Source organism: Guillardia theta (genome assembly GCF_000315625.1).
Source record: "Guillardia theta CCMP2712 unplaced genomic scaffold GUITHscaffold_52, whole genome shotgun sequence".
Taxonomy (NCBI): domain Eukaryota; class Cryptophyceae; order Pyrenomonadales; family Geminigeraceae; genus Guillardia; species Guillardia theta.
This window is the reverse complement of record NW_005434622.1, coordinates 401,739-424,872: the sequence shown is the minus strand read 5'-3', so window position 1 is coordinate 424,872 and position 23,134 is coordinate 401,739. Positions and strand designations below refer to the sequence as shown.

The window sequence follows — 23,134 nt, the reverse complement described above, 5'->3', positions numbered from 1 at the left end:
CGATGATAGGACCCACCATCCGACAGTACCCCCATGGATCAAAACACCCCTTTCTCATACCCACCCCACCTCCACCTTCTCTTCTTCCACGACAGGCCCGCGTCAGGACTGGAATGGAATAAATCATAGGAAGATAGGGGGTGGGGTATGTCTTGATCCCTCAAATTACCCCTTCATATAACTAGTCTTTGTAGGGTGCAATGAAATGCAATGGGTGGGGGGTGATACCACCCAAGCGAGCAATACAGAAGGTTTACTCAACTTATTTTACTCAAGTATTGGGTCAGAGAGGGGAGGTGGAGCAATGAATTCGAAATCTATGATGGCGGGTAAGTGCACGGAGGGAGTGGAAGGCGAGGGAGGAGGAGGAGGAGGAGGAGGAGTTCAAAGTATTGTCTACGGATGGGAGAGACTTTGTGCTTGGCGTGCACGTTTCAAGACCTTTCATGTTGTCCATGTGCTAATATTGCAATCATCCAATCCCCGCTCTGTACGTGACGCTGTGAATTTGGTTCTTTGAATGTCTTCCAGGCTCCTCGAGAATCATTGCTGTAAGAATCAACCATGCACTGACGTTCTACTCTTAACAGAAAGAAGTAGCGAGATACAGAATCTCCTGCGGAAGCTTCTCGAACAAGAAAGCGCTGGGGCGAGAGAGCCTTCAACAGACAGTCGAACTTCCAACATGCCTTCAGTCAAGGTGAGGGGGCTGCATACAAACCCCATGGAATTCTGATATGTATCGCTGAAATTACAATTTCTAGAACTCGAGTAGCCAAGTGAGGAGCACAGATCGCGCAATACAATATGACTACGAGCACGCAAAGCAGCAAGTCCACTTCCATCCTCATGCAGACAATCTGGAAGACCATCGCGTCCCGGCGTCTCAGCATATCTATCAAGCCAGCGTAAACTTGTCGTCTCGTACGTTTTCAGGATGGTCTGACTTGAGATTCTGCAGCATAGCTATGGCAATGAGGCAAATTATCCACACTATGTCAAACGGAACTCGCCTTCATTCCCCTTCTTCAGCTCTTACGGACATCCTGATGTGAATGATTGTTTGACTTGTCGATCTCCAATCTGATCGATGGCTTCAAGTACTTGGATCAGAAGATGATGTCGGAGTTTAGCCGCAAGATGGAGATGCTGCAGGACCAATTCGAATGTTTGCTGCGCCCAAAACTTGAGGCTCTTAGGAATCAGGTTTGCATCGTCGTAGCAGGAGGTAGTTGGCAGCATCAGGGTGACGAGAAGGATTTCAGGTGGTGATGGTTGAGGATAGAACTCGAGAGATCTTCTTTGCAAGGGATCAGATCCTGGAGGAGGCGCAGAAGGACCATCAGGCGCTGCTCGAACAGGTCTGCACATCCTTGCACTCCCTCCTCGCTATGACCTTCCTGGGCAGATCCACATCGCTGCCGATCGGAAGATCTCCTCGCTCACAAGGGACTTGGAGACGCTGATGAGAGACGTGCAGCAGATTCATGACTTCACTGACAACCTCCAGCCTGTGAGCACTGCCCGCTGTAGCCTCCTCCTCCTTACTCCCTTGCCCCTTCAGAGAAAACCGCAGAATCAGACTGAAGTCTGGACGTTGCTATCACGCTATGACGAGCTTAGCATACAGTGTCAACAGGTGACTCAGTGCTGGTATGTGAAGTTGGTCATCAAGCATGTCTAGATGGCGAACAAGAAATTCAAGACCACCATCGAGGAGAGCGCAGGATCGCTCCGTGAGGAAGTCAAGGCGATACGAGGGCTTCAGCGGTCGCCTGCTCCCTCCAAGGAAGGCAAGGGAGCGCCGCCAGGGGACGAGGAGAAATCTCTAGAGGAGCAGGTGCAGGAGATGCGGAATCTGCTCAAGGTGAAGGACCAGATGGTATGGATGATGCTGGAGGAGAGAGGGCAACTGCAGTCCTCCCTCACCGACAAGGACTCGACCATCAAGGCGCTTGAGGTGATGGCGAAGGACTGAGGGCTGGCGCTGATACTCTTGTTCCTCAGGAGGAACTGGAGGAGTGGAAGAACATCTGTGAGAAATGGAAGCAAAAGGTGGAGACGATGACGGCGAAGGAGCCAGGCGGGGAGGAGTAGGCTGGGAATGAGTGATTGAATGAAGCTTTTAATGTCTAGGACGCCGCTCTTCCACCAACCGTTCCTCCTGGCCTACACTCCCCCTTCCCATTCTTTCTCTCCCCCCTTCTCCCTTCTCTCCCCCCTCCTCCCTTCGTTCCACCATTCGCCTCCTTCCCCTCTCTCTCACCCTCCTACGTTCCTTCCTCCTCCAGGCCCTTCCTCTTATTTCCGATGCCGGCCCTCTTCCCCGCCTTCACCATTTCCTGCCCCCTTCGCCCCCTCTCTGTTGCCGTCCGCCCTTCCCGTCCTCCCCTTCCCTGCTTGTGTCCCCTACGACTCCGCAGCCTCCTCCTCCTGTACCTCCCTCTTCTTCTCTCCTCTTGCTTGCATGCGCTCCTCTCCCATCGTCATGTAGCTGCGCATGTTTGAACTGAACCTCCCCTTTGTGCTGCTCGAGCAGAAGCTTGCCAGGTGCCATGGAGAGTCCTCGGTTGCTCCGGTAGTAGAGGACGTCCAACAAGAGAAGCATGGCGGATCATTGCCGAGTGCAGCCCGAGCTGAGCATGCGGCTCCTCCGCAGCAGCTGCGGGGGAGCAGGAGTATGGAGGCCTCGAGGGCATCGCGCAAGTTCAGGATCGACTCGGAGCCGGCGGAACAGCAGCAGACCTACATCCTCCAAGTGTGCTGGGCGGATGCGCATTGGACTGAGCACCATGTGATCCAGGAAGAGCGCTTCACAGACCTGACCCAAGTGGACGCGCTAGTGAGCAGGATACGGAGATGGCTGAACCTTCCTGGCAAGTTCCCCGTCTTCCTGCAGAGCGTGCTGGTGGACCCGCACCAAGGTGAGCTCCTCGTGTCTGTGTGGACGGCATGCGAGCGAGAACAGTACCTGAGCTCTCTCGTCTCGGACCTCCCCTCTGCGATTGGCTGCGTGGGGTCTGCTTCAACTTCCAGGAGGGGAGCGATTCCTCTATGGCCTCGGCGGAGCTGAGTGATGGACGCGGGGAGGGAGTCGGGCTGATGATGAAGTTTGCGCATACGATAAGGAGCAGCAAGGGCGCGAGGAGGGGGGAGAAGGAGAGTACGCTGAGGAAGGTTGAATGGCACCCCAACATCGCCCCGCTCATCGCGATCCTCGACGGCAATTTTGTGCTTCCACATTCGCCTCATGCTCCCGTCTCCCTCCTTGACGCCTGGATGTCCCTCGACGCTGAGCTGCAGCTGCTGGCGCCGCGGCAGAAGCAGAAAGTTTTTCTAGCGATCTCCCTACAGGTAGCGCAAGGCCTTGAGCACCTGCACTCCATGTCTGTGGTCCACCTGGACCTGAAACCTCAGAACATCCTCGTCAGATCTCCACCACGAGGTCAGCAGAACCCGGAGGCCTTGCTCGATGAGCTGCACTGCATGATCTGTGACTGGGACTTCTCGAGCAGATTCGAGCAGCCCGGCATGTCCAGGGGAGGGACTCCCGGGTACTGGAGCCCCGAGCAGGTCGTTCCTCTGCCAGGGGTAGAAGCTGCGAGATGGCAGGAGAGGAAGGACATGATGAGAAACAAGATGTTTCCCATCTCCATCAGCGCCTACTGGAGAGATTTCTGTAAGGATCCTCCGACCGAGGGGCCCGAGGAGCAGCCGATCAGTAAGCTGAGTGACTCGTGGGCGTGGGCGACTACCGTACTTGACTTGCTGGGCTTGCTCGACAAGATGCGAAGGATCGGCTTCCGACGGTTCGTCTCACATCTCAGGTGCGTCGCCTCCTCAACCCGATCCAAGGAAGGGACGAAATTGAGGGAGGAGACTGAAGGGGAGGAGGCAGTTTGCGAGCTCAGCCATGGTACGGCTGACGCGATGGACCTGGCGGATGTTGATGACGACTTCTCCATCCGCCTCGATCACTTTGTTGGGAGCGAAGGGTCGGCGCTTGCGGGTGTGCTTGCGAGATGTCTGAGTCTCGAACCGTCGCAGAGACTCTCCTCCGCCATGATCGTTCAGAACGTTCGCATGCTCGTGGGAGCGGAGCGGAACATGGTGCTTGAGGAGCCTGTCGATGTGTTGGAGAGCAGCATCTTCTCGCTGAGTCCATGGGCTGACGGAGCTTCAGCTGACAGTGAGCAGGGAGCCGTCAAATCTACAAAGAAGTTCAAGGGGGCAGGGGACGAGGAGAGAGCGTCGGTTCTGAATCCTGTCGCAGTGATGTGCTTGGAGATCGAGGCACTGTGCTCTAAGATCACTGGAAGCAAGTCAGATGCGGGAGACATCTGGTCCACCACGTGGCTGCTGACGAGGGTCTTGTGCAGGAGCAAGAGGTTGTTCGAGGCTGAAGAGGTCTGTGTGCAGATGCTTGGGCACCTGTCGGAGGGGAAAGTGCGGAGCGAATGCTTGATCCTTGCTCAGTCTGAGCTGGCGTGGATCCTTGCGAACCAGAGGAGGTACGAGGAGAGTCTGGAGTGCTGCATCAGAAGCCTGGAGCTGCTGAGGGAGGTTGACCGCGGAAACTTCTTCTTCCTCTTCCAGCAGGTCCGTGTCCTTTCCTTCGTCGGCTTCCTCAAGGAGAATCTCGGCGACACTGCAGCTGCGATCCGATGGTACCGGGAGGCCATCAGCCTGAGGGAGTCCACCAAGATCCCTCCCTTCCTCCTCGGCAAGCTCTACCTCTGCATCGCCGGGGTCTATGCTCGCGCTGGCCTGCGATCGGAGGCGCGTGAGAGCTTTCACCTCGCGCTAGACACCTTCATCGCAGCCCTCGGCCGCCAGCACCTCTACATCGCCGAGCTGAAGAACCTGCTGGGGTCTCACTTTGCGGAGATGGGGAAGTATGAAAGGGCCCAGGGGTGGTACGAGGAGTCGCTTCTCATCTACCTCATATGGAGGCCGGGCGACCTTGCCCTGTCGGCTCAGTACCGCAAGATGGCGGAGGTGCTAAAGAAGCAGAACAAGCTTGACCTGGCCCTGAGATATTACAAGATGTACAACGAAATCCGCATGCGAGTGCTGGGCAAGCGGCACTGCGCGATGGGGCTGTTCAGCGTCGGGCAGATCTACATGCTGCTCGGCGACCTCGAGGCTGCTCTGAGGCACTTCGTGCAGGCGATAGAGTGTCACTCGCAGGCAGCGAGCAAGGGAGTGATCAAGGGAGAGCTCCTTGATGTAGCCGCCGCCTTCTACGAGATGGCGACCATCTACGAGCACAAGGGTCAGTACGACAAGGCATGGGAGCTGTCGCAGCGAGCCGCCGACCGGCAGTGCGGCAGGGCGAAGGGGGGGAGGGCTCAGTCTGCGGCAGGACAGGACGTGGTGGAGAACAAGATACGGGCGCTGCAGGAGAGGCTGAAGTCGAGGAACTCCGTGTGGGTGAAGCTGCTTCATGGCCTCAAAGACTGGGACCCGCTGTGGGTCCCCGACGATGCAGCGGCGGCATGCAAGGTGTGCTCTGCTGAGTTCGGCTTCATCAGGAGGCGGCATCACTGCAGGATGTGCGGGAACGTGGTCTGCAACAGCTGCTCGGGTCACCGGCCGAGGGGGAAGAGGGTCTGCTCGCAGTGCTACGAGGATGGTGGAGGAATCTACCTCTCCCTGAGCCAGGGGATCAACGAGAAGCCTCAGGCTGCCTCGTTGCAGGAGGCTGCCAGTGCCGCGCCTTGCTGCTCAGAGAGAGACCAAGGATACCTGGTTCCTGACTTCACGGCGGAGAACCACAGCACCTACTGACGGTGACTGGCCCAGTGGATCGGAACTGCCGTGAGTCACTGAGTGTCACGCCGTGGCAGCGCTGGCTAGTAAAACTTGAGAGTCAAGGTAACTGAGTCGGACTTGAATGAACTGAGCATCTTGACTCCCTGACGGCCCGGTCCCCCCCCCTCCCCCTCTCCCGGAGCTGAGCAGTGCCCGGCCGCAGTGCCGCTGGGCCCGGGGGCAGTGCCATTGGACAGTGATCGGACACCGTTCACTGAAGTGACTGGGGACCGGCCGGGACGGTGGACTCCCGGCCCCGGGATGGCCGCATCAGCCTAACGAGTCTGAGGCGGGCCAGTACCTAGAAGGCAGCAACAAGACTCGATCGCCTCTCGTCCTAGCATACATTCCCCTCCTACTGCCCTTCCGTCGGCGCCATGGCAGCGGCGGGTGAGATGAGGTGAGAAGCTGTTGGAGACGAGAGGGAGGATGATCAGCGACGTTCTGGATCAGACAGTCGTCTCTCAGACTTGGAATCGTCATGGTTGAAGCTGTCTTGTCTGAGTTATCCGGCCTGTATCTTGCCAATGGACTTTGACGGCCCGATCCTCTTCCTTTCCTGTCCCTTCCCGCCCTTGCTGATTGTTTGTGGCTATGCTCGGATAATCACTGATGAAAACTGTCATGATATGCATCTGTGCTAGTCTCCCAGACTTTCCATCTGAGCTGACATGAGGCGCAACAGCAGCAAAAGAATTTCTTTTGCCATCGGAGAGAAGCTTATGAGGGGGTGGACGCTTGCGGTCAGTGGCTGTTCTAACTTGCTCTCTGCTGATGAGCATCCTGACGGCAACATTTGCTAACAGTCTGAATCTTGTCCCAAGTGCATTCATGCGCCGCTCATCAAGAACAGGTGATGACTGAGTACTCGTAACAAATAATGCAAGAGAATTGGCTGGAGACAGTCAGCATCTGCTTTCATTGCTCGTTGCTCACCGCAAACTTCAGTCTTGGAGAACTTTACTGCGTCAACTGTGAGACTGAAATCAGCAAAGAGTTTCCCATCACGTCGCAATCCATCAACAATGGTGAATCACAAACCCCAAGAAGGCTCATCCGAACTCCTTGACATGTACCAAAAAGGGAAAGTGGCGCCAAGGTCCCTCATCCAAGAGTTCGGTTACACATCGAGGTTCTGCATCTTTCAACCCTCTTGCAACAAAAGCTCAACCTCTGAAACTTCTCCCTTTCATTTCTCCGTCTTCGCATGCCTGCCCGCCTTTTCCTGTCAGAGGTGATCCCCTTTTATCATGCCTGGTTCACGAATGACGTGAGGAAGGGGTTGCAGGAGGACCCGCTCCTTCCGCAGGCTCTTCATTCTCCCCGATGCCGGTCAGTCCCTCATGAGTTTTCTTCGCCGTGTCGCGCTGTCAGACTTTGACTTGCTCGAAGAATCGCCTTGCAGACCCGACCAAGGCAAGCTCGGCCATCGCGCAGAAACTCTTGCAAGGTTCTCCTCCAGCTCGTTTCTCTCTCCTCCTCCTCCTCCTCCATTCCGTCTCCGTTCTCAACCTCCTCGTTCTCCACATCCTCCCATCCTTCACCTGCTGTTTCCCCAAACCCTCGTCGCCACATTGCTTCATGGTGGTCTCACGCCTGATGTCAGGATGGACTCTGCTGGGTGAAACTTGTCCTGTCGAAGGGTGCCTCGTGCCCCTCATGCTCGACCCCAAGACAGCAGTGAAGGTGTAAGCCCATCCTGTTGTTTTGTCTGCTTCCCGACTCCATCTCCTCATTTCTTTTCTCATGTTGAATCCCCAGCATTGCGTCAACTCTGAAGTTTGCGGATATTGCGATGAGCAGTTTGGCCCCCCCCTCTCCTTCCAGGTGTGTCAAGGCTGAGATAGATCTGATAGGATAATGTATTGAAGGATGGTCGGGATTCTGACGAGAAAATCTAGTCAAAGTCTTGACGAAAGACTGACTTTGTTCATTCAGCAGCGCAAGGAGTTGGAAGATAAGTTGGAAGGTTGCCGACAAGGCAAGAGGGATCTGCTGACTTTGACGTGCAATGGCAGATGGGAAGTTGAACGAGTCCGAACTTGGAAAGTCTTTGAAGTTTTCCAACGAGGAGAACGGAAGGTAAAGAACAAGGAGATGAAAGATCTCTCATCTCCTTCCGCAGGCTTTCCCCTCCCAAGGCTTCAGACCATGCTCGATCGCCATCATCCAGATCGCCAACGAGAGGAGCGATTCTCTTTCGCTCTACCAACTCATCGGTGATTTCATGTTGTGGTGCCGTTTCTAGCTGCTACCTCTGTTCTATTCTTTGCTCTTTTTTCCTCATTGTATCCGATCTTCTCATCCTGTTGTGTCTCTTTTCCTCCTATCTTGAATTTCTCCTCCTCCTCCTCCTCCTCCTCCTCCTCCGAATTTTTGTTTCTCTCGTCGCCGCTAAGGTGTTTTCCTTGCAGAGCAAGAGTGCTCTCGATGAAAGCACCGTGTTGGTCGCAGCGAAGCGTGCGATCCTCAGCAAGATGTTCTCGTGCTCAGAGGTGCTTAGAGAGATTCTGCAGGACAATGGCAGGTTTAATCGGTTGTGCAGGCGCTGATCAGCTGCGGCGATGTCAACGAGTCGAAGGCCTTGATGTCTCTTCTCACCGAGTCTCTGCAGGCGCTGCAGGTGAATATAGAAATTCTCTCATCTGCTCATGTGCCTGTTATGTGGCTCTTCTTTCTCACTCTGTATCAAGGTTGCCAACTCTCTCAGTGTCTCTTCCTCGTCCAACGAAGAGAAGAGATGAGATGTTACTAACTGTTGGCGGATGTTCTGCACCCACCTGTTTGACAGGTTCTTCACTTAAACTACATCTGGTGCATTGACGTTGCCATCATGATTTTGAATAAATACTTTTGAGCTTACTCGTGTTTTGATATTAAAGCATACGCGCTACCTGAAAGAACCCGTTGTCGCGTCATAGTTTCGAAAGTGTTTGTCTCGCATACATCTCTTCCGAAAAATCTTACAGAGGATTTATATACTTTGTGACAGATCACCAGGCTCACACCAATAGTCGTTATGTATGAACATGTTTATATACAAGAATCTACATCAAATGCTAAAATCGAACATAGAAAAATCAGGTTTTGTCTCAGGTGGTGAAGCAGGTTTTGGAGAAGCGGCCTCGACAGGCCTTGACGTCGGGACCTCCATAGGTTTGGACGCCGCAATCTCCATGGGTCTTGAAGCCGCAACCTCCGCCGGCTTTGAATCTCGAGTTTCAGTCTGAACGCTCTTGGCCTTTTCAACTGACTTGTTGGCACCACGGGCGCTAACAGCTGGTGCTGCTGGAAGTTCGGGAGGATGTGCTGACTCAACGGAAAGTTTTCTGAAAGAGTTCTGCATCTTGAGTGGCATAGTCGGCTTCGCACGGTCCTTCATACCACACATGCACATACCCAGTACAGCACAGGTTCCTCGCATGCACTTGACAGGCTCTGACGTTATGGCATTTGATGAGTATGAATTGAGTTCGTCTTGGGGCGCTAGCAACATGATGTCGCCTTTACCACGGACCGCTTGCATAGGAGCAGGAGGATGAGGGAGGGAAAGCAAGGAACGGAGATGCAGGGAAGAGCAGGTGAGCAGCGGAAGGAACTTGAGGGAATACGCGAGAGGAGAGCTGTTCCTTCTTCGGGGTCTTCCTCCTCTTGTAAGGGGCCAGTAATAACCTGAAAGTGCTCTAATAATCAAAATATTCTTAGATAAGTCGAAACAAACCAATCCTGGTACACCAATAGCTTCAATATCCGCTGATAAGCTGAACTTCACAAGCTAAAATCATTTGTAAGGCCCCAGGTATCCGGGGAATATCATTTCAGAAAACAGATCTTTTCGAAGATTATCACGAGGGTCTCGGATTGTTACACCGACTGATACCCCATTGCCTCGTGACTACTATGACAGCCCGTGTGCTTGCACCAGGGATTCATGTAGTAAATATGAGCTAATTATACTCCACAGTCACACATGCGTTGGCCTCCAAAAGGATCACTGATACCACCCCCACCCTCACTATAGATATGTTGTCAGGGTCCTCAAGTGACCTCGGTCAGCTTTGGGGGTTGCACGGGGGTATCGAGCTCAAAAGGAGGCGGAACTGATTATTTTATGGCCTCGTACTGATTTTTAACTTAACTTTATTTTATGGATGGCTGTCGCCGTTTCGACCGTCCGACGGTCACAAAGTTTCACAATTTATTATACAATCTAATGCCTAAATTTTCAAAAGGTAAGACTCCATTTAGTTGGATAGCGTGATGGTTGAGGGCGAGACTTCAAATTACCCGTCACATCCAGTCGCAGGTTTCGTCTAGAATATTCCGGAAGGCACACAGATAGATTTGAAAACTTGGAGGAGCTTTTCCACGGATTTTGGGACAGGTTGAAACAACGGTATATATATTATTAGCAGCCTCCGTCAGTAACCGTGCTAGGCCGCGTCCGTGGTCTAGGGGTATGATGGAAGCCTCCCATGCTTTCGACCCGGGTTCGAGTCCCGGCGGACGCACGTTAGGGAAGCACGGAAACTTTTTGTTGCCCAGGAATGGTTGTACTGTTCATGTCCTCATGAACCTGTTGATAGCACTTCAAGCTGCGGGAGCATTCTTGCTGTCTTTCTCCTTCGATCTTGCTTCTTTCATGTAGACGGGAATCTCTTTTTGTTTTCTCTTCTCCTTTTGCAGTCAAAGGATGGATTGGGAAAACGCACCTGAAATCGTCCAGTGGCTCAGATTTCCTGCTACAGCATCGGTCATCGGGACCTGCTGTACAATCTGGTACCTCATTTGGAGGAATCGCCTCGATTATGTTGATCTAGGAAGTAGCTACAGGTTTGTTGTTATCGAGAAACAATGGTGGAGGACGCTCAGCGCTTCTCTGTCTCATATAAACCTTGTTCACCTTGGGTTCAACATGTTCTCAACCTGGCAGTTGAGACATGCAGAGCAAATACTAGGATCTCTGGAATATCTGCGATTTACCTTGGTATTCCTTTTGCTCTCAGTGATTTTTCAGAATGCAATTCATCATGTGCTGCTTCGTACACCATCTGCTGAGTACACTCTTAACACGGTTGGTGTTGGTTTCTCTTGTGTTGTCTTTGCTTGGATGACCTGGATGAGTTTGCTTACAAGTGGGCAATCTTTGGATTTCTTGTTCTTCAGGGTTCCGTACAATATGTCTCCTTTCGCTTCTCTTATCTTCACTCAATTGATGATCCCACGAGTCGACTTCATCGGTCACCTGTCTGGCATCATAGCGGGTTATTGGCAGGGGTGGGGCCTCAATGCGTGGCTGGATGGCTACTGGACGGTTCAGATTCTTGTTCTCTATTTTGTCGGATGTGTTTGCTCTTTGCATTGGTCTGGAAAAGAGGTACATCATGATCCATTGGCGATTTGTTTTGGTGGTTCCTAACACCAACGCAGATTCCTTTCGTCAGGGTGTCATCTGAGATGATGAGCTCGCGGCCTGGTGGAATGCAAGTTGTGTAAATCGTTTGATGCCTCGGAAAATAGCACAATTCCTTGTTGATAATTGTACAACATTCAGAAGCTTTTATATTCTACAACCCATTGAGTGTCACGGAGGATGTGGTTCGCTTTCCGACCACATTCGTCTCTTCCTCAAGCTCGACGCTTCTTCGCCTGTGCAGGGAGAGAACTCCTATCATTGCTCGTCAGTTGATAGTAACGAGTGCTCTACTCTTCACTCCACCTGGCTGAGGAGGAGCTCTTCGGAGCGTCGCAGAAAGCAACTTTGCGTTTCTGGGAAGCAATCTCCTCGACTTTGGTCTCGACGTTGTCCTGTGGTAGGAAAACATCTGGATGATGAAAGCATGAGAGAACGGAGTAATCCACTTCAATGCACAACGTTGACCCAGGCGCTGACGTCGAACAGCGGGGACCATCTGGACGGGTGTGAGAGGAGGAGGTAGATAGGGAGGAGGAGGAGGAGGAGGAGGAGCAAGCGCTGCAGCAACAGCAGGAAGAGCATGAGGAGTAGAAAGAGCAGAAGGAGGTGAAAGGTGAGGGGGAGAAGGAGGGGGAGGGGGAGGAGGAAGAGGAGGTAGATAGGGAGGAGGAGGAGGAGGAGGAGGAGGAGGAGGAGGAGGAGGTAGATAGGGAGGAGGAGGAGGAGGAGGAGGAGGAGGAGGGACAAGGGGAAGCTGTTCACATGATCCTCCGAAGAAGCTTTGTCTTGAGCTTGTCGACAGCTCTTTCCCCCTGCACTTCCAAGCTCTCTTCTCTCGCAAACCTGTGATCAAGCTGGTTCAAAGACAGTGCTCCTTAGAATTCTGCAAGAATGAAGGAAGACTGAGCAGAAAGTAGAAGGGGGAAGAGAGACGACAAGGATGAGGACGAGGAGGGGAGAGAGGGAGAGGGTGACGACTAGCGAGGACGAGGAAGACAGAGAGGAAGATGGCCGACCTTAAAGTATTCGTCGTGGTCTCGGACGATGAGCTCCTGCAGTCGAAGGGCTCTGAGCATGCTCAACATCACCCGACCGATGGGCTTCGTGGATAGAAGGTGGAGGATGGGTATCCCAGCGAAAAGCGTGTCTGCTCCAGCCGCACCAGAGTTGTTGTTGGGCGTGTCCTGCTGGAAGGGTCAGGAGGAGGAGGAGGAGAAGGAGGAAAAGAAGGAGGAGGAGGAGGAGAAGAAGAAGAAGAAGGAGAAGGAGAAGGAGAAGGAGAAGGAGAAGGAGGAGGTCAGGTTGACCTCGCTGTTGTCCATTTGACGGAAGAGCGTCAGGCTAGCCCGGCAAGACAATCCCCGCCACCCCCCCCTGGAGAATCGCCCATAACTGACCCACTGTCGCCATTCAGCAGGCGAGTTTCCGAGGGATCCGATCCCAACAGAGTTGCAAACAGAACACTGCTTGTAGGCAGCTCAGCTGTTCCATTTAAGGTCTCCTTCATCAGGTTGCCCAACCTGGACATGCCTCGACTCATGAAGTCGGAGACCACACCTGTGGATTGCTCACTGGATGCATGTTTTCTCGAACAACTTCTTTCACAACAACCTCGAAAGGAGGTCCAGACCTTCGCGCACCAAAATTTTGGGGTAACTCCTGACAAGTGCCTCTCGAGAAGCGTGTTGACGTGTGAAGTGATTCCTTCAAGAAAACAATGAGCGAACGTGCGAAACTATGCACAATTCTAGCTATAAGTTTATTCGAATTATGAAGTTAGAAATAGAAAAATAAGTTATCTAAAACCATAAGAAACGCATCCGTCGAGGATAAAGATCCAGGAAAAACAAAAGTCAGTTATCATATCCTATCACTGTACCTAATCGCTAGCCTTGTGTGCGATTCTGAGTCCTAAAAATGTTGGAAAAGAACTTAAACGAAGAGGCCACAGGGCCACTCAGGAATCTCTTCTCCATTACGCTTTTACGCAGTCCTTTCAGTCTCCCAGAGTCAGAGAAGACCATGGTATTCGTCTGTTGCTCACCAATGATATGTCAGCTTGAACCCACTCTGTCATGCCAGAATGTTTTCACCTGCCGAAAGTTGTCGATGTAATCTTGAGCCTTGCAATGGGAATTGACCGCGACGGTAAACTTGTAGACGTCCTCGAGGGAGACATTGTCTTTATCAACGACGCAGCTGACTTCCTTCACCTTGAATGTCTCAGTCACTCCATCTCATCGTCACAAGTATACAAGCTGAGCCTTACCTGGTTCGTGGCAAGATCCACATATCTTACGCTCAGAACGCGAAGTCGGCCATCACAGACAATTTCGCCGCGGTTTGCCCCATTCACGATTTTCTTGATGATCCTCGCTTCTATGGATGCCCCACTCAGCTGCTCGCTGCTGAACTGGAAGATCATTTGCCCGTGATAGAAGCACCAGTCACAGCAGCCTGTGCTTCCATGACCGCTGGTTGAGCTGGTGATGCCGCTGGTTGAGCTGCTGCTACCTCTGTAGCAGCAGCAGCAGCAGCATGATGAGCAGCAGCAGCGTTTGTCGAACTCCACCTTTCTCGATACCTTGAGGTGATCTGAGCGCTCACACTTGACTCCACCGGGAGTGAGGTAGCTGATCGGGATGAAAGTGATCTTGTCCTCAGCCTCCCTCACTCCCACATGCGAGTAGCTTCCCGAGTAAAATCTGCAGCATTCGAAGCAACCGCACCAACCCATGGGGCACCAGCAGGAGGTAGATCCGTGAACGCTCTCATTGGCGGAGGCCTCATACCTGTTTTGATGCCAGTAAAAGTACAAGTTTTTGTCGGTCAACACGACATTTCCATTGCCAGCGAGCTCTTCATTCGTGTTGGGAAAGCCAATGAAGCCAACAGTTTTCAATTCTGCAAGGAACGATTCGTTGGGAGGAATAATCTTCTTGAGGAAAGCATGATCCTGACTTGAGAGTTTCTCGTAGACACCCTGCGTTGTCTCTTGAGTAGACATTACTCGCTCCACTCTTTCTGCTGGATAATCTTCCGGAAACTGATTCGTTACTTTAACCCTGGAACCACCCTTACCGGCAATGTGCTCCACAAAGGCTCTGTTGATAGCTCCGCCATCGTCGAAGACTTTATTTGGGAGGTCAAGAAGAAGGGCAACTTGCATGTCCTGCAAAGTTATTACAACGTCGTAGTACACCTTCCATGCATATGAAAGTACTTCAGGCTTGTAACATGACGCGAAGGCGTCGTGCTTCAGCTCCTTCGCCACTCTTTTTTGAATGATTGGAAGTTTTCTTTTGTCGTACACCAAGTCTCCAGAAAGCATGTCATGCGAAGTTTTGCTTGTCTGTCGAGGGGGAATCGTCTGATTCTCTGTAGCGGGCATCTGTTCCTTACCGACTGGCTCTTGCAATATGGTTTTTCTTCCTTGCTCGTTCGAATGCGCCTCTGCTTGCTGGGAACTCTTCACTACATAGCAGACAGGGGTGGGTAGGTTCTGCCAATGTCATAATAAAGTAATGGGGTGGTATTGAATTTGGTGGGGTAGGGGTCTAGATAAAGGACTCTGCAAAGGGATATTATACTGAGTTGGATATGTACCTCCATGGATTGAAGGTATGATTTTACAGGGGTAGTTCTAAATTTATTAAGGGGTAGGGGTGGGATCCGCAGGGTTTGGCAGAAAGTTATGGGTATTATGGGTAGGAGGTTTCTTCCGGATCATATTATTATGTATCCGATTTTCGGGTTGTACCAGAATTTATGAAAGTTTATAGTTCGCAATAAATTTCCCATAAAATTTGCGCAATGGCTTCAGAAGAGGATGAAAGACGGTGCTGTGAGCGATTCTGAGTAGATGAGAGCATTCTTTTCCTCTTTACATCATAGCTAGCCATATGACAATGGATGTATGATGTACACAATGATCTTGAACTACAATCTCACGATTCAAATCTCATCAATATATTGCCACATCGCAAGGAAAGAGACAACCTCAACTCCTTAGTCCACCATCACCTTCGTTCTTCATTCCTACACGTCCATTACCACTCACTTTTTCTGTGGAATATCGGCACTTGCGTACGTCATATGTTTTGCTATAAAATCTGTCACTGTAATCATCTCATTCGTCTAACTACTGGTTCTCAACGATGCAATCCGTCTTGTTCTCTGCACCAGGTCGCTACAGACTGCCAGGTCCGTCGTTGCCTCCCTTCTTTCCTCGGTAGTTTCAAGCATTCCACGCACTGCTTGAAGATTTCCTTGGTTTCCTCCATGGTTGCGTTCTCCTTATACACTCCTTTCTCCTGTGCACATTGGTCTATTTTGCCCATCAGATACCTGAAGTCACTCAAACGTTTCCTTGCATTCTGGTCGGCAAAATCACTCGGTTCCAGGTTTTTGAATGGTGGATACCCTTTTTCTGCATTTCCTTGCATCCACCACTCGTAAGCCACATCAACGAACATCTTTGGCCATAAAAAATCTTCTGGCAGAAGGCGAATGCGTCGACCCCAGTTGTATCCGTTCACCTGCAATGCTCCACTCTGCTCAACTTGTGCAGGCTGTCTTGGACTGCTTTGACAGTCTGCCCTCCCATTCACCTGTCTCATCAGGACCTCTAACATATCCTCCATATGACGAAATCGAGTTGTCATCTCTTCCACTTTTTGAAGCACAATTGGCATCATCATCCCTCCGCCGATATTTCCAACACAGTGACTCTGCTCCATGTTGCCATTGTTCACTGAGTTTGATGCCATCAGACTGATGTCTGTTTGCGTATCACGCGTTTCTACCTCCTTCCTGCTAGCTTCAAGCCCTTTCATGCCTCTGAGGATTGTTACATGCGCTGGAATGCCTGTACACCGTCTGCCATCGCCCTCGATTGTCACCATTTTCTTCATTCGTTGAAGAATTCCTTGTTGCGTGAACAGGCAAGTAGCCAACAAAGCATGTTCCTTCGGGAGTGTCTTCATCAAAAATTCAGAATGATACACAACAGAAGCCACAGCGTATTCTGCAACAAGATACAGTTTGGTTGTAATTCCAGGGAACATCTCTGAGATGTAAGACGATACAAATGCTCTTTCATCCCCATCAGACCAGCGAAAGTAGGGGGGCAACGTGGCAAACTCTGCCTTGTCCAGGGGCAGGCCCGTCGCTGTCCTTCCCACATACTGGTCGCCTATCGCGCGGTCAAGTCGTTGCCCTTCCATGTCACCTCAGAGAAGAGAATTACCTGCAGCCTCAAGTCTCATGTATGTGTCTTGCACAGGTCCCATCTTCCAGCCAATTCTGCGCTACGGCTCAGAATCCAGTGATGGATATTGTTTGTCACCTATTACTCAGAGGAACATATCTTGGACCATCTGGACTTCCACCGGAACAATAAGTAGCGGATCCTTTGCACAACATCAGTCATTGGATCCGAGTGGATACCAAACCATGTACAGTACCTTTTCTTACACTGTGTGACCCGATATTTTGTATGTCTATTCCCAGGAATTTGAAGGCATCTTTCAGATTTTCGTTGTTGCGGAACCTGGTGATGATTTTGCTGAAACGGTCGAACTGATTATTGCCCGGGAATAGCTTTCCATGTCCATTATCGTTCATTCCAAAGCAACACCAGTAAATGCCTGCGTTCACCGGAAGTAATATCAATTCTTAGCGATGTGTACAAACAAATCTTCACTTACCAAGGGCCAGCAAGGGGCAGATGTCTGGATTTAAAGGATTGGCGTAGATGTGTTTCCCATCCCGTGGTCGATCTCCTTCCTGATCATTCTTTTGATGAATGATGTAAATTTTGAGCGCATCCTCGAAGAATTCCATATGGTTGTACAGGATTTTGATTCCATTGTTTGCTCTGCAAATGAGATTCCAGCATATGATGAGCATAGTCCTGAAAAAAATCCATTCTGTGCCTGTTTGCTTCAAACTGAAATTCCCTAACATTTTGTATCCTTCGAATGATAATGGGTCCTTCCCACTACTCACTTTAACATCTTTCGTCTCCGATGCACCCTTAGCAACTGTTCGTTTCACGCCTTTGAAATCCTTCTTCAACGAATTGCTAAGTTCGGAAGGCATTTCGAATCCGTAGTGACGATAAAGATCAAACAGACCAGATCTGTGTCCTGACAAAGTGCTAAATGCATACGCACCATTCTCAGAGTTTCCACCCGCTTCGCGTTGACTTCTCAAATGCTCAAGCCATGTAATGAAAGCTGTGGATGTAAATCTACACTTTGGATCGGTTGATTCCTTATTTTCAAAGTCGATGGGTTTGATTTCACGACGCGTTAGGATATCATGCAGCAGATCTTTATCGGGAACGTAGTGCAAGTTCATGATATTCTGTCTTTCCATGAGCTCCCTGAACTCCTTGGTGAGAACTTCTTTTCTGTTGACATAGAGCCATTGCAAAAGACGTATCATGGAGCTGGTATACATCTTCCTGCTCTTCTTCGATATCGTATTCTCGCGGATAGCTTCCACTGATGCTTCGAGCGCTGCTTCGTCTTGTACGCGTAAGTTGTCCCACAGAGCAGACTCAGCTTCTGTAGAAGAACGTTTTCTCTTTGGTCGTGCATTGTTGGGTCTTGCAGCAGCAGTGGGATTTTGAAACATCGAGCTTGGTCCCTCCATCCCATCATCTAATTGTGACGTGCAAGATGACACTGACATGCCATCTCCTTCCGATTCGTCAATTGCTATCGCTGACTGCACATCATCGCTGGGAGGAGGCGGCGATTGACAACCACAAAATCCAGGATCCTCACTTCGAAAACTGGCACATACTGCATGAAAGTTGCCACCACATTTCCGGCACTTATGTCCAGTCCCAGTCGCAGGGTTGCATGGAGCTCCCTGTATTCGACATTCGCGTCCAAACAGGCATTCTCCGCTAGTTTCCGCCATTTCGTACTTTTTGTTGTACCGGGATCAAAGACTTTTGGCCGTACAATATTGGTACAAAATAAAAACATAAAAGATTTGTTATCAAATAGATATCGACCAGAATTCACTCAAAAACTATTTATTGGTACTAATATTGGGTACTATAGTTGAAGCGGACATCGGTCCATATCAAATCTCAAAGTAAATACACCCGATGCAATGTATATTTTGTACCCCATCATTTGTACTCTCCTGAACTTGACCGGTACTCTGTTAGATCTCTCAAATAAATTTTGAACTTCTGACTCATCCGGATTAATATCCCCGTCTGACAATAAACTATTATAAGACCTACAATAAAAATCCGGATGGTTACTGAGAATTATTTATGACATCTAGATGTTCGTCCGTATGCTGGATGTCAAATGATAATACACCACCTCGAATCCTTCTTCTCATCAGAACAAAACGCATGAAATGATCGTGACTGCTTTATGAGTTGATGCTCGGGAAGGAGTCTCACATTTCCTCCAACCCAACTCTCTGTTGAACACCTGTCCAAACTGGGAATGCACTGTGTCGCGTGTCCCTTCAAAGGATACTGATCTCATAAAGGATACTGATCTCAAATCTGAGTCTCTTCTACCAAGGAGAACCTGTGTCCTTCCTACACAATTGTGACCATTTTTCCTTCTTTTTGGATCCTTCATCATCTACTCCTCAAGAGTCCTCCTTCATGGGCATTCATCACCAACTTGTTAGCTTCCTGTCCCTCAAAGCCTCTGCTGATCAATCTAAAATCTCAAACCTGAAATTTTTCTTTCGACCTACTTATCTGGATTCCAAGGATTTGTGTAGCGTTGCAAACGAAGGAAAGGTTGAGTTGCCTGAATTCTGAGATTTGAAAATGGATCCCTCGTGGTTGCTGCCAACAAATGCTGCATCCTGCACTTTTGTTCAAAAGGATGACAGGAAAAACAGGGAAAACAGGAAAAGCATTAAGTTAAGATGTCACCTGGCGCAATAACATACACAGAACTTGAAGTACAACACAAAAGCACTGCTGCTTACAAACTGCACCAATCTTCAGTCAGTATAGATCAATGAAACCATCAGTCTCTACCAAGGAGTGCAAAACCTGAACCTGACCCATCTTCCTTGCCGCCGTCACATCCGGAGGAATGGCAAGCCTCGGAAAGATGGTTGCTGCGAAGAGTGTCATGCGATATTGCCTAACAAAACTTCATGCACATCACCTCAGATTGAGGCTCTAACAAAGGAGATCCATATGTCAAATTTTACGAAAATCATGGGTGGATTGAATATATACCTTCTCAAAATTTTAATCGATGGAGAAATGATTTCCCTATGTTATTTGCATTATTTGTCAGGAACAAACAGCATACTGTTTGAGAACAATTGCGATCTATCTTCCTTCCATCGCCACCAGCATGAGTTTTCGCTTAGGGTCAAAAGAGGAAGAAACGCAGTACTGTAGGCGATTTTTGATCTCAAAAATGGATTCTCAACTTTCGACTCATCCGGAATAAAATATCCTAATCTGACAATAAAATAAGACCTACAATTCTACTTGAAAATCCGGATGGTTTCTGAGAATTTGATATTTCTACTCGATCTCTTTGTTGGAACTGCTTCGCTGGCCCCAGGCCCATATTGATCGGGCCTCTAGATCATGTTCTGGCTACCCGGCGAGTCTCTGACACCAGTGAGCACCACATTCAGAAGCTTTTATATTCTACAACCCATTGAGTGTCACGGAGGATGTGGTTCACTTTCCGACCACATTCGTCTCTTCCTCAAGCTCGACGCTTCTTCGCCTGTGCAGGGAGAGAACTCCTATCATTGCTCGTCAGTTGATAGTAACGAGTGCTCTACTCTTCACTCCACCTGGCTGAGGAGCTCTTCGGAGCGTCGCAGAAAGCAACTTTGCGTTTCTGGGAAGCAATCTCCTCAACTCTGGTCTCGACGTTGTCCTGAGGTAGGAAAACATCTGGATGATGAAAGCATGAGAGAACGGAGTAATCCACTTCAGTGCACAACACCTTTCCATCTGTCGATACTCTTCTGAGTTTCCTCTGTATTTTCACCCAATATTTGAAGGTTTTCAGCCATGTTTCCAATCTGGACTCAAATGTCATCTAGGAATAGAGCGAGCAAGTGTACAGGAACAGGCAGTACACCTACGGACTTACCACTGTTGCTGCATGGACTAGCACTTTGGTGCATGCTTGAATCTTTTCAGCCTCCTCCACTAACTCAGCGACCCTCTGCTTGTGCGACATTTTTGCTTTTGGTCAGCTGGCTTGGCCTCTCAAAGTCTCTTTGAAGTTTCTTGTCGAGCCAAAGGGGAATTGAGATGTGCCTTACCAACAAGAATACGTTAAGTACAGATCAAAATGTAAGCTCTTTCGCGTCCTGCAAAATATGGCGTTATTTCCAGCTCAAACATAAATTTTCACTCTGCATCTTGAGGTTATTTCTCTTGAAATACATGTACAAGAAAGAAAGGCGATGGGATACAAGAACGACAGGCGATGGGATCAACAATCAGGCTAATCGGCTCTTTCAGCTGCTGTTGCGCGTTTTTTGACTGAAGTCGATGAATGAACGGAAAGTTCAGGATGTAGCTTGTCACTCTATACCGTCTATCCTTTTTACTTGAACCTCTAGTTCCTCAGAGCCTTGAGTTCTTCTGTCTCTGTCTCTGTCTTTGTCCTGCTGCTGTCTAATGGTACGTGCCATGGTCTTAGTCTCATTGCGCCTCCTGAACCGTCCTCCCACGCCTTCGCCATTTCAAATTTCAAACGACCAGCATTGATGAACGCTGTTGAGTTGAAATTGTTGATGAAATTTTCAAAATCCACTTATGTCATTTTGATTTCCTTTTTTTGGAGCACCACCCCCAAAACCTAGGCCGAAGGGTAAAGCGACTACCCCACCCTACCGATCTCCCTAAGTCTCTTTTTCGTACCCACCCCAGTCCCATACAAGCCTCTACCCACCCTATGACTCTAACACGCATAGACGAATTCGTTTGCCTCCTAGAGCTCGAGAAGGACCACCCCCTTCGGATCTCTTAGTAGACTACCCCCTTTTTGACATGCAAACGTTGGGTGGAAAGATTGACACTGACCACCCCCCTCGTACTCATAAAGCACCCCGATCCCGATACGTTCAGACGTGATGATGGCGTAGAAGAGATGCAAGGCGCACGATGAAACAGAGGGGAGGAGGAGGAGGAGGGCATGCATGAAGCATTTTCAGAGTGACGTAGATGTGCGAGAAAGTTGAACATGTGAGAGAAAGGGAGGATGTGCGTGTTTGGGGGATTTGTTTTGCTTTCGATCTTGATGTACTACGTATGACTAACTGTTTTCTTGATTATAGATATACCTCAGCACGATGAAGCTCGCATTGGCCTTGTCGCTGGTTTTAATGATCTCTCCTGCTACTTCTTTCCTCACCTACACCGATCCCCGTGCATCGATCTTTTCCACTGTGCGAGAGCGGGCAGTGAGTGTCTTGAAGCTCTCCATGCAGAGGATCGGATCCCGTAATAGCATGGAAGCGAACAGACCTTCTGGAAGTCGAACTTTGCAGCGAGAAGAGTTTGCTCTAGATACCCCCAAGTCGAAGTTTTATCTTAACCCCTTTCCCCTCAAGCCATACAACACTGAGAGGAAGACAATAGCGAAGAAGGTGGATGACAACATCTACACCTTCGAGCAGGAGCACGGCTTTGCCAACGTTTCTGTCAACATCAGGATGACTGTAGTCAGGCTCAACGACGGAGGGCTCTGGGTGCATGCCCCCGTAGCCCCGACTGAGGAATGTGTAGCCATGGTGAAGAAGCTGGGAGAGGTGAAGTACGTCATCCTCCCCACCACGGGCCTCGAGCACAAGATCTTCATGAAGCCCTTCATGAGCTACTTCCCCAACGCCAAGGCCTACGTCGCCCCCGGGCAGTGGAGCTGGCCCATCGACCTTCCCCTCGGGTTCAAGGTGTGCTAGCGAGCCCTTACCTCTTGTTCCTTACGTTGGCCAGGTGGAGGGTGTGCTGCAAGACATGGACCCCAACGTTCCCTGGTCGAAGGAGATCGAGCAGAAGGTGGTGTATGCTGAGGTTGGCATCGGGAAGACCAGCGAGGTCGCCTTCTTCCACAAGAAGTCGTCGACGCTCTTCGTCACTGACGCGGTCATCTTCATCCCCCCCGAGGCCCCCGAGGTCTTGAAGGCCTACCGGGAGGAGGAGAACAAGTGGAAGAAGTCAGCTCTCATGTCCTGCTTCCTCGGTCCCCCCTACGTCCCCTCCTTCGACGTGATAGCAGGGAAGCTCTTCGTCAGCCCGGTGGTGAGAACTTTCATCTATGAGCGGACGCCGGACGAGACCAGGGACTGGATCCAGCGCATCTGCCAGTGGAGGTTCAGGAAGATCATCCCGGCACATCTCGACGCTCCTGTCGCTGCTGGACCGGCAGACCTCAAGGAGGCGTTCAAGTTCCTCGACGTACCCACGTCGAATCCCCTCCCCGACGGCGACATGGGCCCACTTAACGCCATCAGCAAGCTCCTCACCCTCTCCCGGCTCGTCCCGGCTCGAGCGGCTGATCTCCTGTGAGAGCTGGAGGATAGTGAACTAACTGAGTTATTAAACCAACATGTCGTGAAGAGATTCGCCCTCAGCATAGTCCAACGGACTGAATAGCGATAGTCGCATTAATCCGTGAGGTGGTTATCAGTCCTGCTCACTTGTGGGGTGAACACGCTGAATTTCACACAATCTGCCCAGAAACCTTCATGTGAGTTTGGACGAGTGTCGGTACGATGTCAATGTCTTATGTCAGAACGGAGTCATTGTCTATAAATCACAGCAGAGTAAGAAAGGGTTTATTGCTGGATTTTCTTTGAGGCCAAAAGGGCCAACCTTTCTGAAGCATTCTTCATATCACTGCCGGGACTCGCTCGACAAAA

At 50.3% G+C, this 23,134-nt stretch overlaps 9 protein-coding genes and 1 non-coding gene across 10 annotated transcripts; 6 read left to right on the top strand and 4 right to left on the bottom strand.

Annotated features, from left to right (window-relative positions):
* Positions 1-5,472: 5,472 nt before the first annotated feature.
* Positions 5,473-5,628, top strand: GUITHDRAFT_56318 (hypothetical protein; the record flags this gene model as incomplete). The annotated part of the gene is made up of 1 exon (XM_005829476.1): positions 5,473-5,628. A coding segment is annotated over one exon (156 nt), but the record flags the coding sequence as incomplete, so codon positions are not given.
* Positions 5,629-7,140: 1,512 nt separating this feature from the next.
* GUITHDRAFT_141214 (hypothetical protein) lies at positions 7,141-8,558 on the top strand (the record flags this gene model as incomplete). The annotated part of the gene is made up of 10 exons (XM_005829475.1): positions 7,141-7,146; positions 7,207-7,264; positions 7,421-7,500; positions 7,576-7,641; positions 7,753-7,783; positions 7,833-7,896; positions 7,940-8,033; positions 8,229-8,309; positions 8,360-8,437; positions 8,508-8,558. 10 exons carry the CDS (start codon positions 7,141-7,143, stop codon positions 8,556-8,558), a joined length of 609 nt encoding a protein of 202 aa, XP_005829532.1.
* A 308-nt stretch (positions 8,559-8,866) lies between these two features.
* GUITHDRAFT_111525 (hypothetical protein) lies at positions 8,867-9,310 on the bottom strand (the record flags this gene model as incomplete). Its single annotated transcript, XM_005829474.1, has 1 exon — positions 8,867-9,310. The coding sequence occupies one exon, from the start codon at positions 9,308-9,310 to the stop codon at positions 8,867-8,869; it is 444 nt and encodes a 147-aa protein (XP_005829531.1).
* A 944-nt stretch (positions 9,311-10,254) lies between these two features.
* GUITHDRAFT_t67 lies at positions 10,255-10,325 on the top strand. The gene has a single exon. It is a non-coding gene; the product is annotated as a tRNA-Gly (tRNA).
* Positions 10,326-10,506: 181 nt separating this feature from the next.
* Positions 10,507-11,233, top strand: GUITHDRAFT_88083 (hypothetical protein; the record flags this gene model as incomplete). The annotated part of the gene is made up of 1 exon (XM_005829473.1): positions 10,507-11,233. A coding segment is annotated over one exon (727 nt), but the record flags the coding sequence as incomplete, so codon positions are not given.
* Positions 11,234-12,274: 1,041 nt separating this feature from the next.
* On the top strand, positions 12,275-12,556 carry GUITHDRAFT_111524 (hypothetical protein; the record flags this gene model as incomplete). The annotated part of the gene is made up of 1 exon (XM_005829472.1): positions 12,275-12,556. One exon carries the CDS (start codon positions 12,275-12,277, stop codon positions 12,554-12,556), a length of 282 nt encoding a protein of 93 aa, XP_005829529.1.
* Positions 12,557-15,381: 2,825 nt separating this feature from the next.
* GUITHDRAFT_73905 (hypothetical protein) lies at positions 15,382-16,296 on the bottom strand (the record flags this gene model as incomplete). The annotated part of the gene is made up of 2 exons (XM_005829471.1): positions 15,382-15,801; positions 16,036-16,296. The coding sequence occupies 2 exons, from the start codon at positions 16,294-16,296 to the stop codon at positions 15,382-15,384; spliced, it is 681 nt and encodes a 226-aa protein (XP_005829528.1).
* A 277-nt stretch (positions 16,297-16,573) lies between these two features.
* GUITHDRAFT_73869 (hypothetical protein) lies at positions 16,574-17,074 on the bottom strand (the record flags this gene model as incomplete). Its single annotated transcript, XM_005829470.1, has 3 exons — positions 16,574-16,641; positions 16,696-16,878; positions 16,939-17,074. The coding sequence occupies 3 exons, from the start codon at positions 17,072-17,074 to the stop codon at positions 16,574-16,576; spliced, it is 387 nt and encodes a 128-aa protein (XP_005829527.1).
* A 2,857-nt stretch (positions 17,075-19,931) lies between these two features.
* GUITHDRAFT_111521 (hypothetical protein) lies at positions 19,932-20,445 on the bottom strand (the record flags this gene model as incomplete). Its single annotated transcript, XM_005829469.1, has 4 exons — positions 19,932-19,980; positions 20,051-20,153; positions 20,206-20,284; positions 20,356-20,445. 4 exons carry the CDS (start codon positions 20,443-20,445, stop codon positions 19,932-19,934), a joined length of 321 nt encoding a protein of 106 aa, XP_005829526.1.
* Positions 20,446-21,817: 1,372 nt separating this feature from the next.
* Positions 21,818-22,709, top strand: GUITHDRAFT_54562 (hypothetical protein; the record flags this gene model as incomplete). The annotated part of the gene is made up of 2 exons (XM_005829468.1): positions 21,818-22,165; positions 22,215-22,709. Coding segments are annotated over 2 exons (843 nt in total), but the record flags the coding sequence as incomplete, so codon positions are not given.
* Between the last annotated feature and the right edge of the window lie 425 nt (positions 22,710-23,134).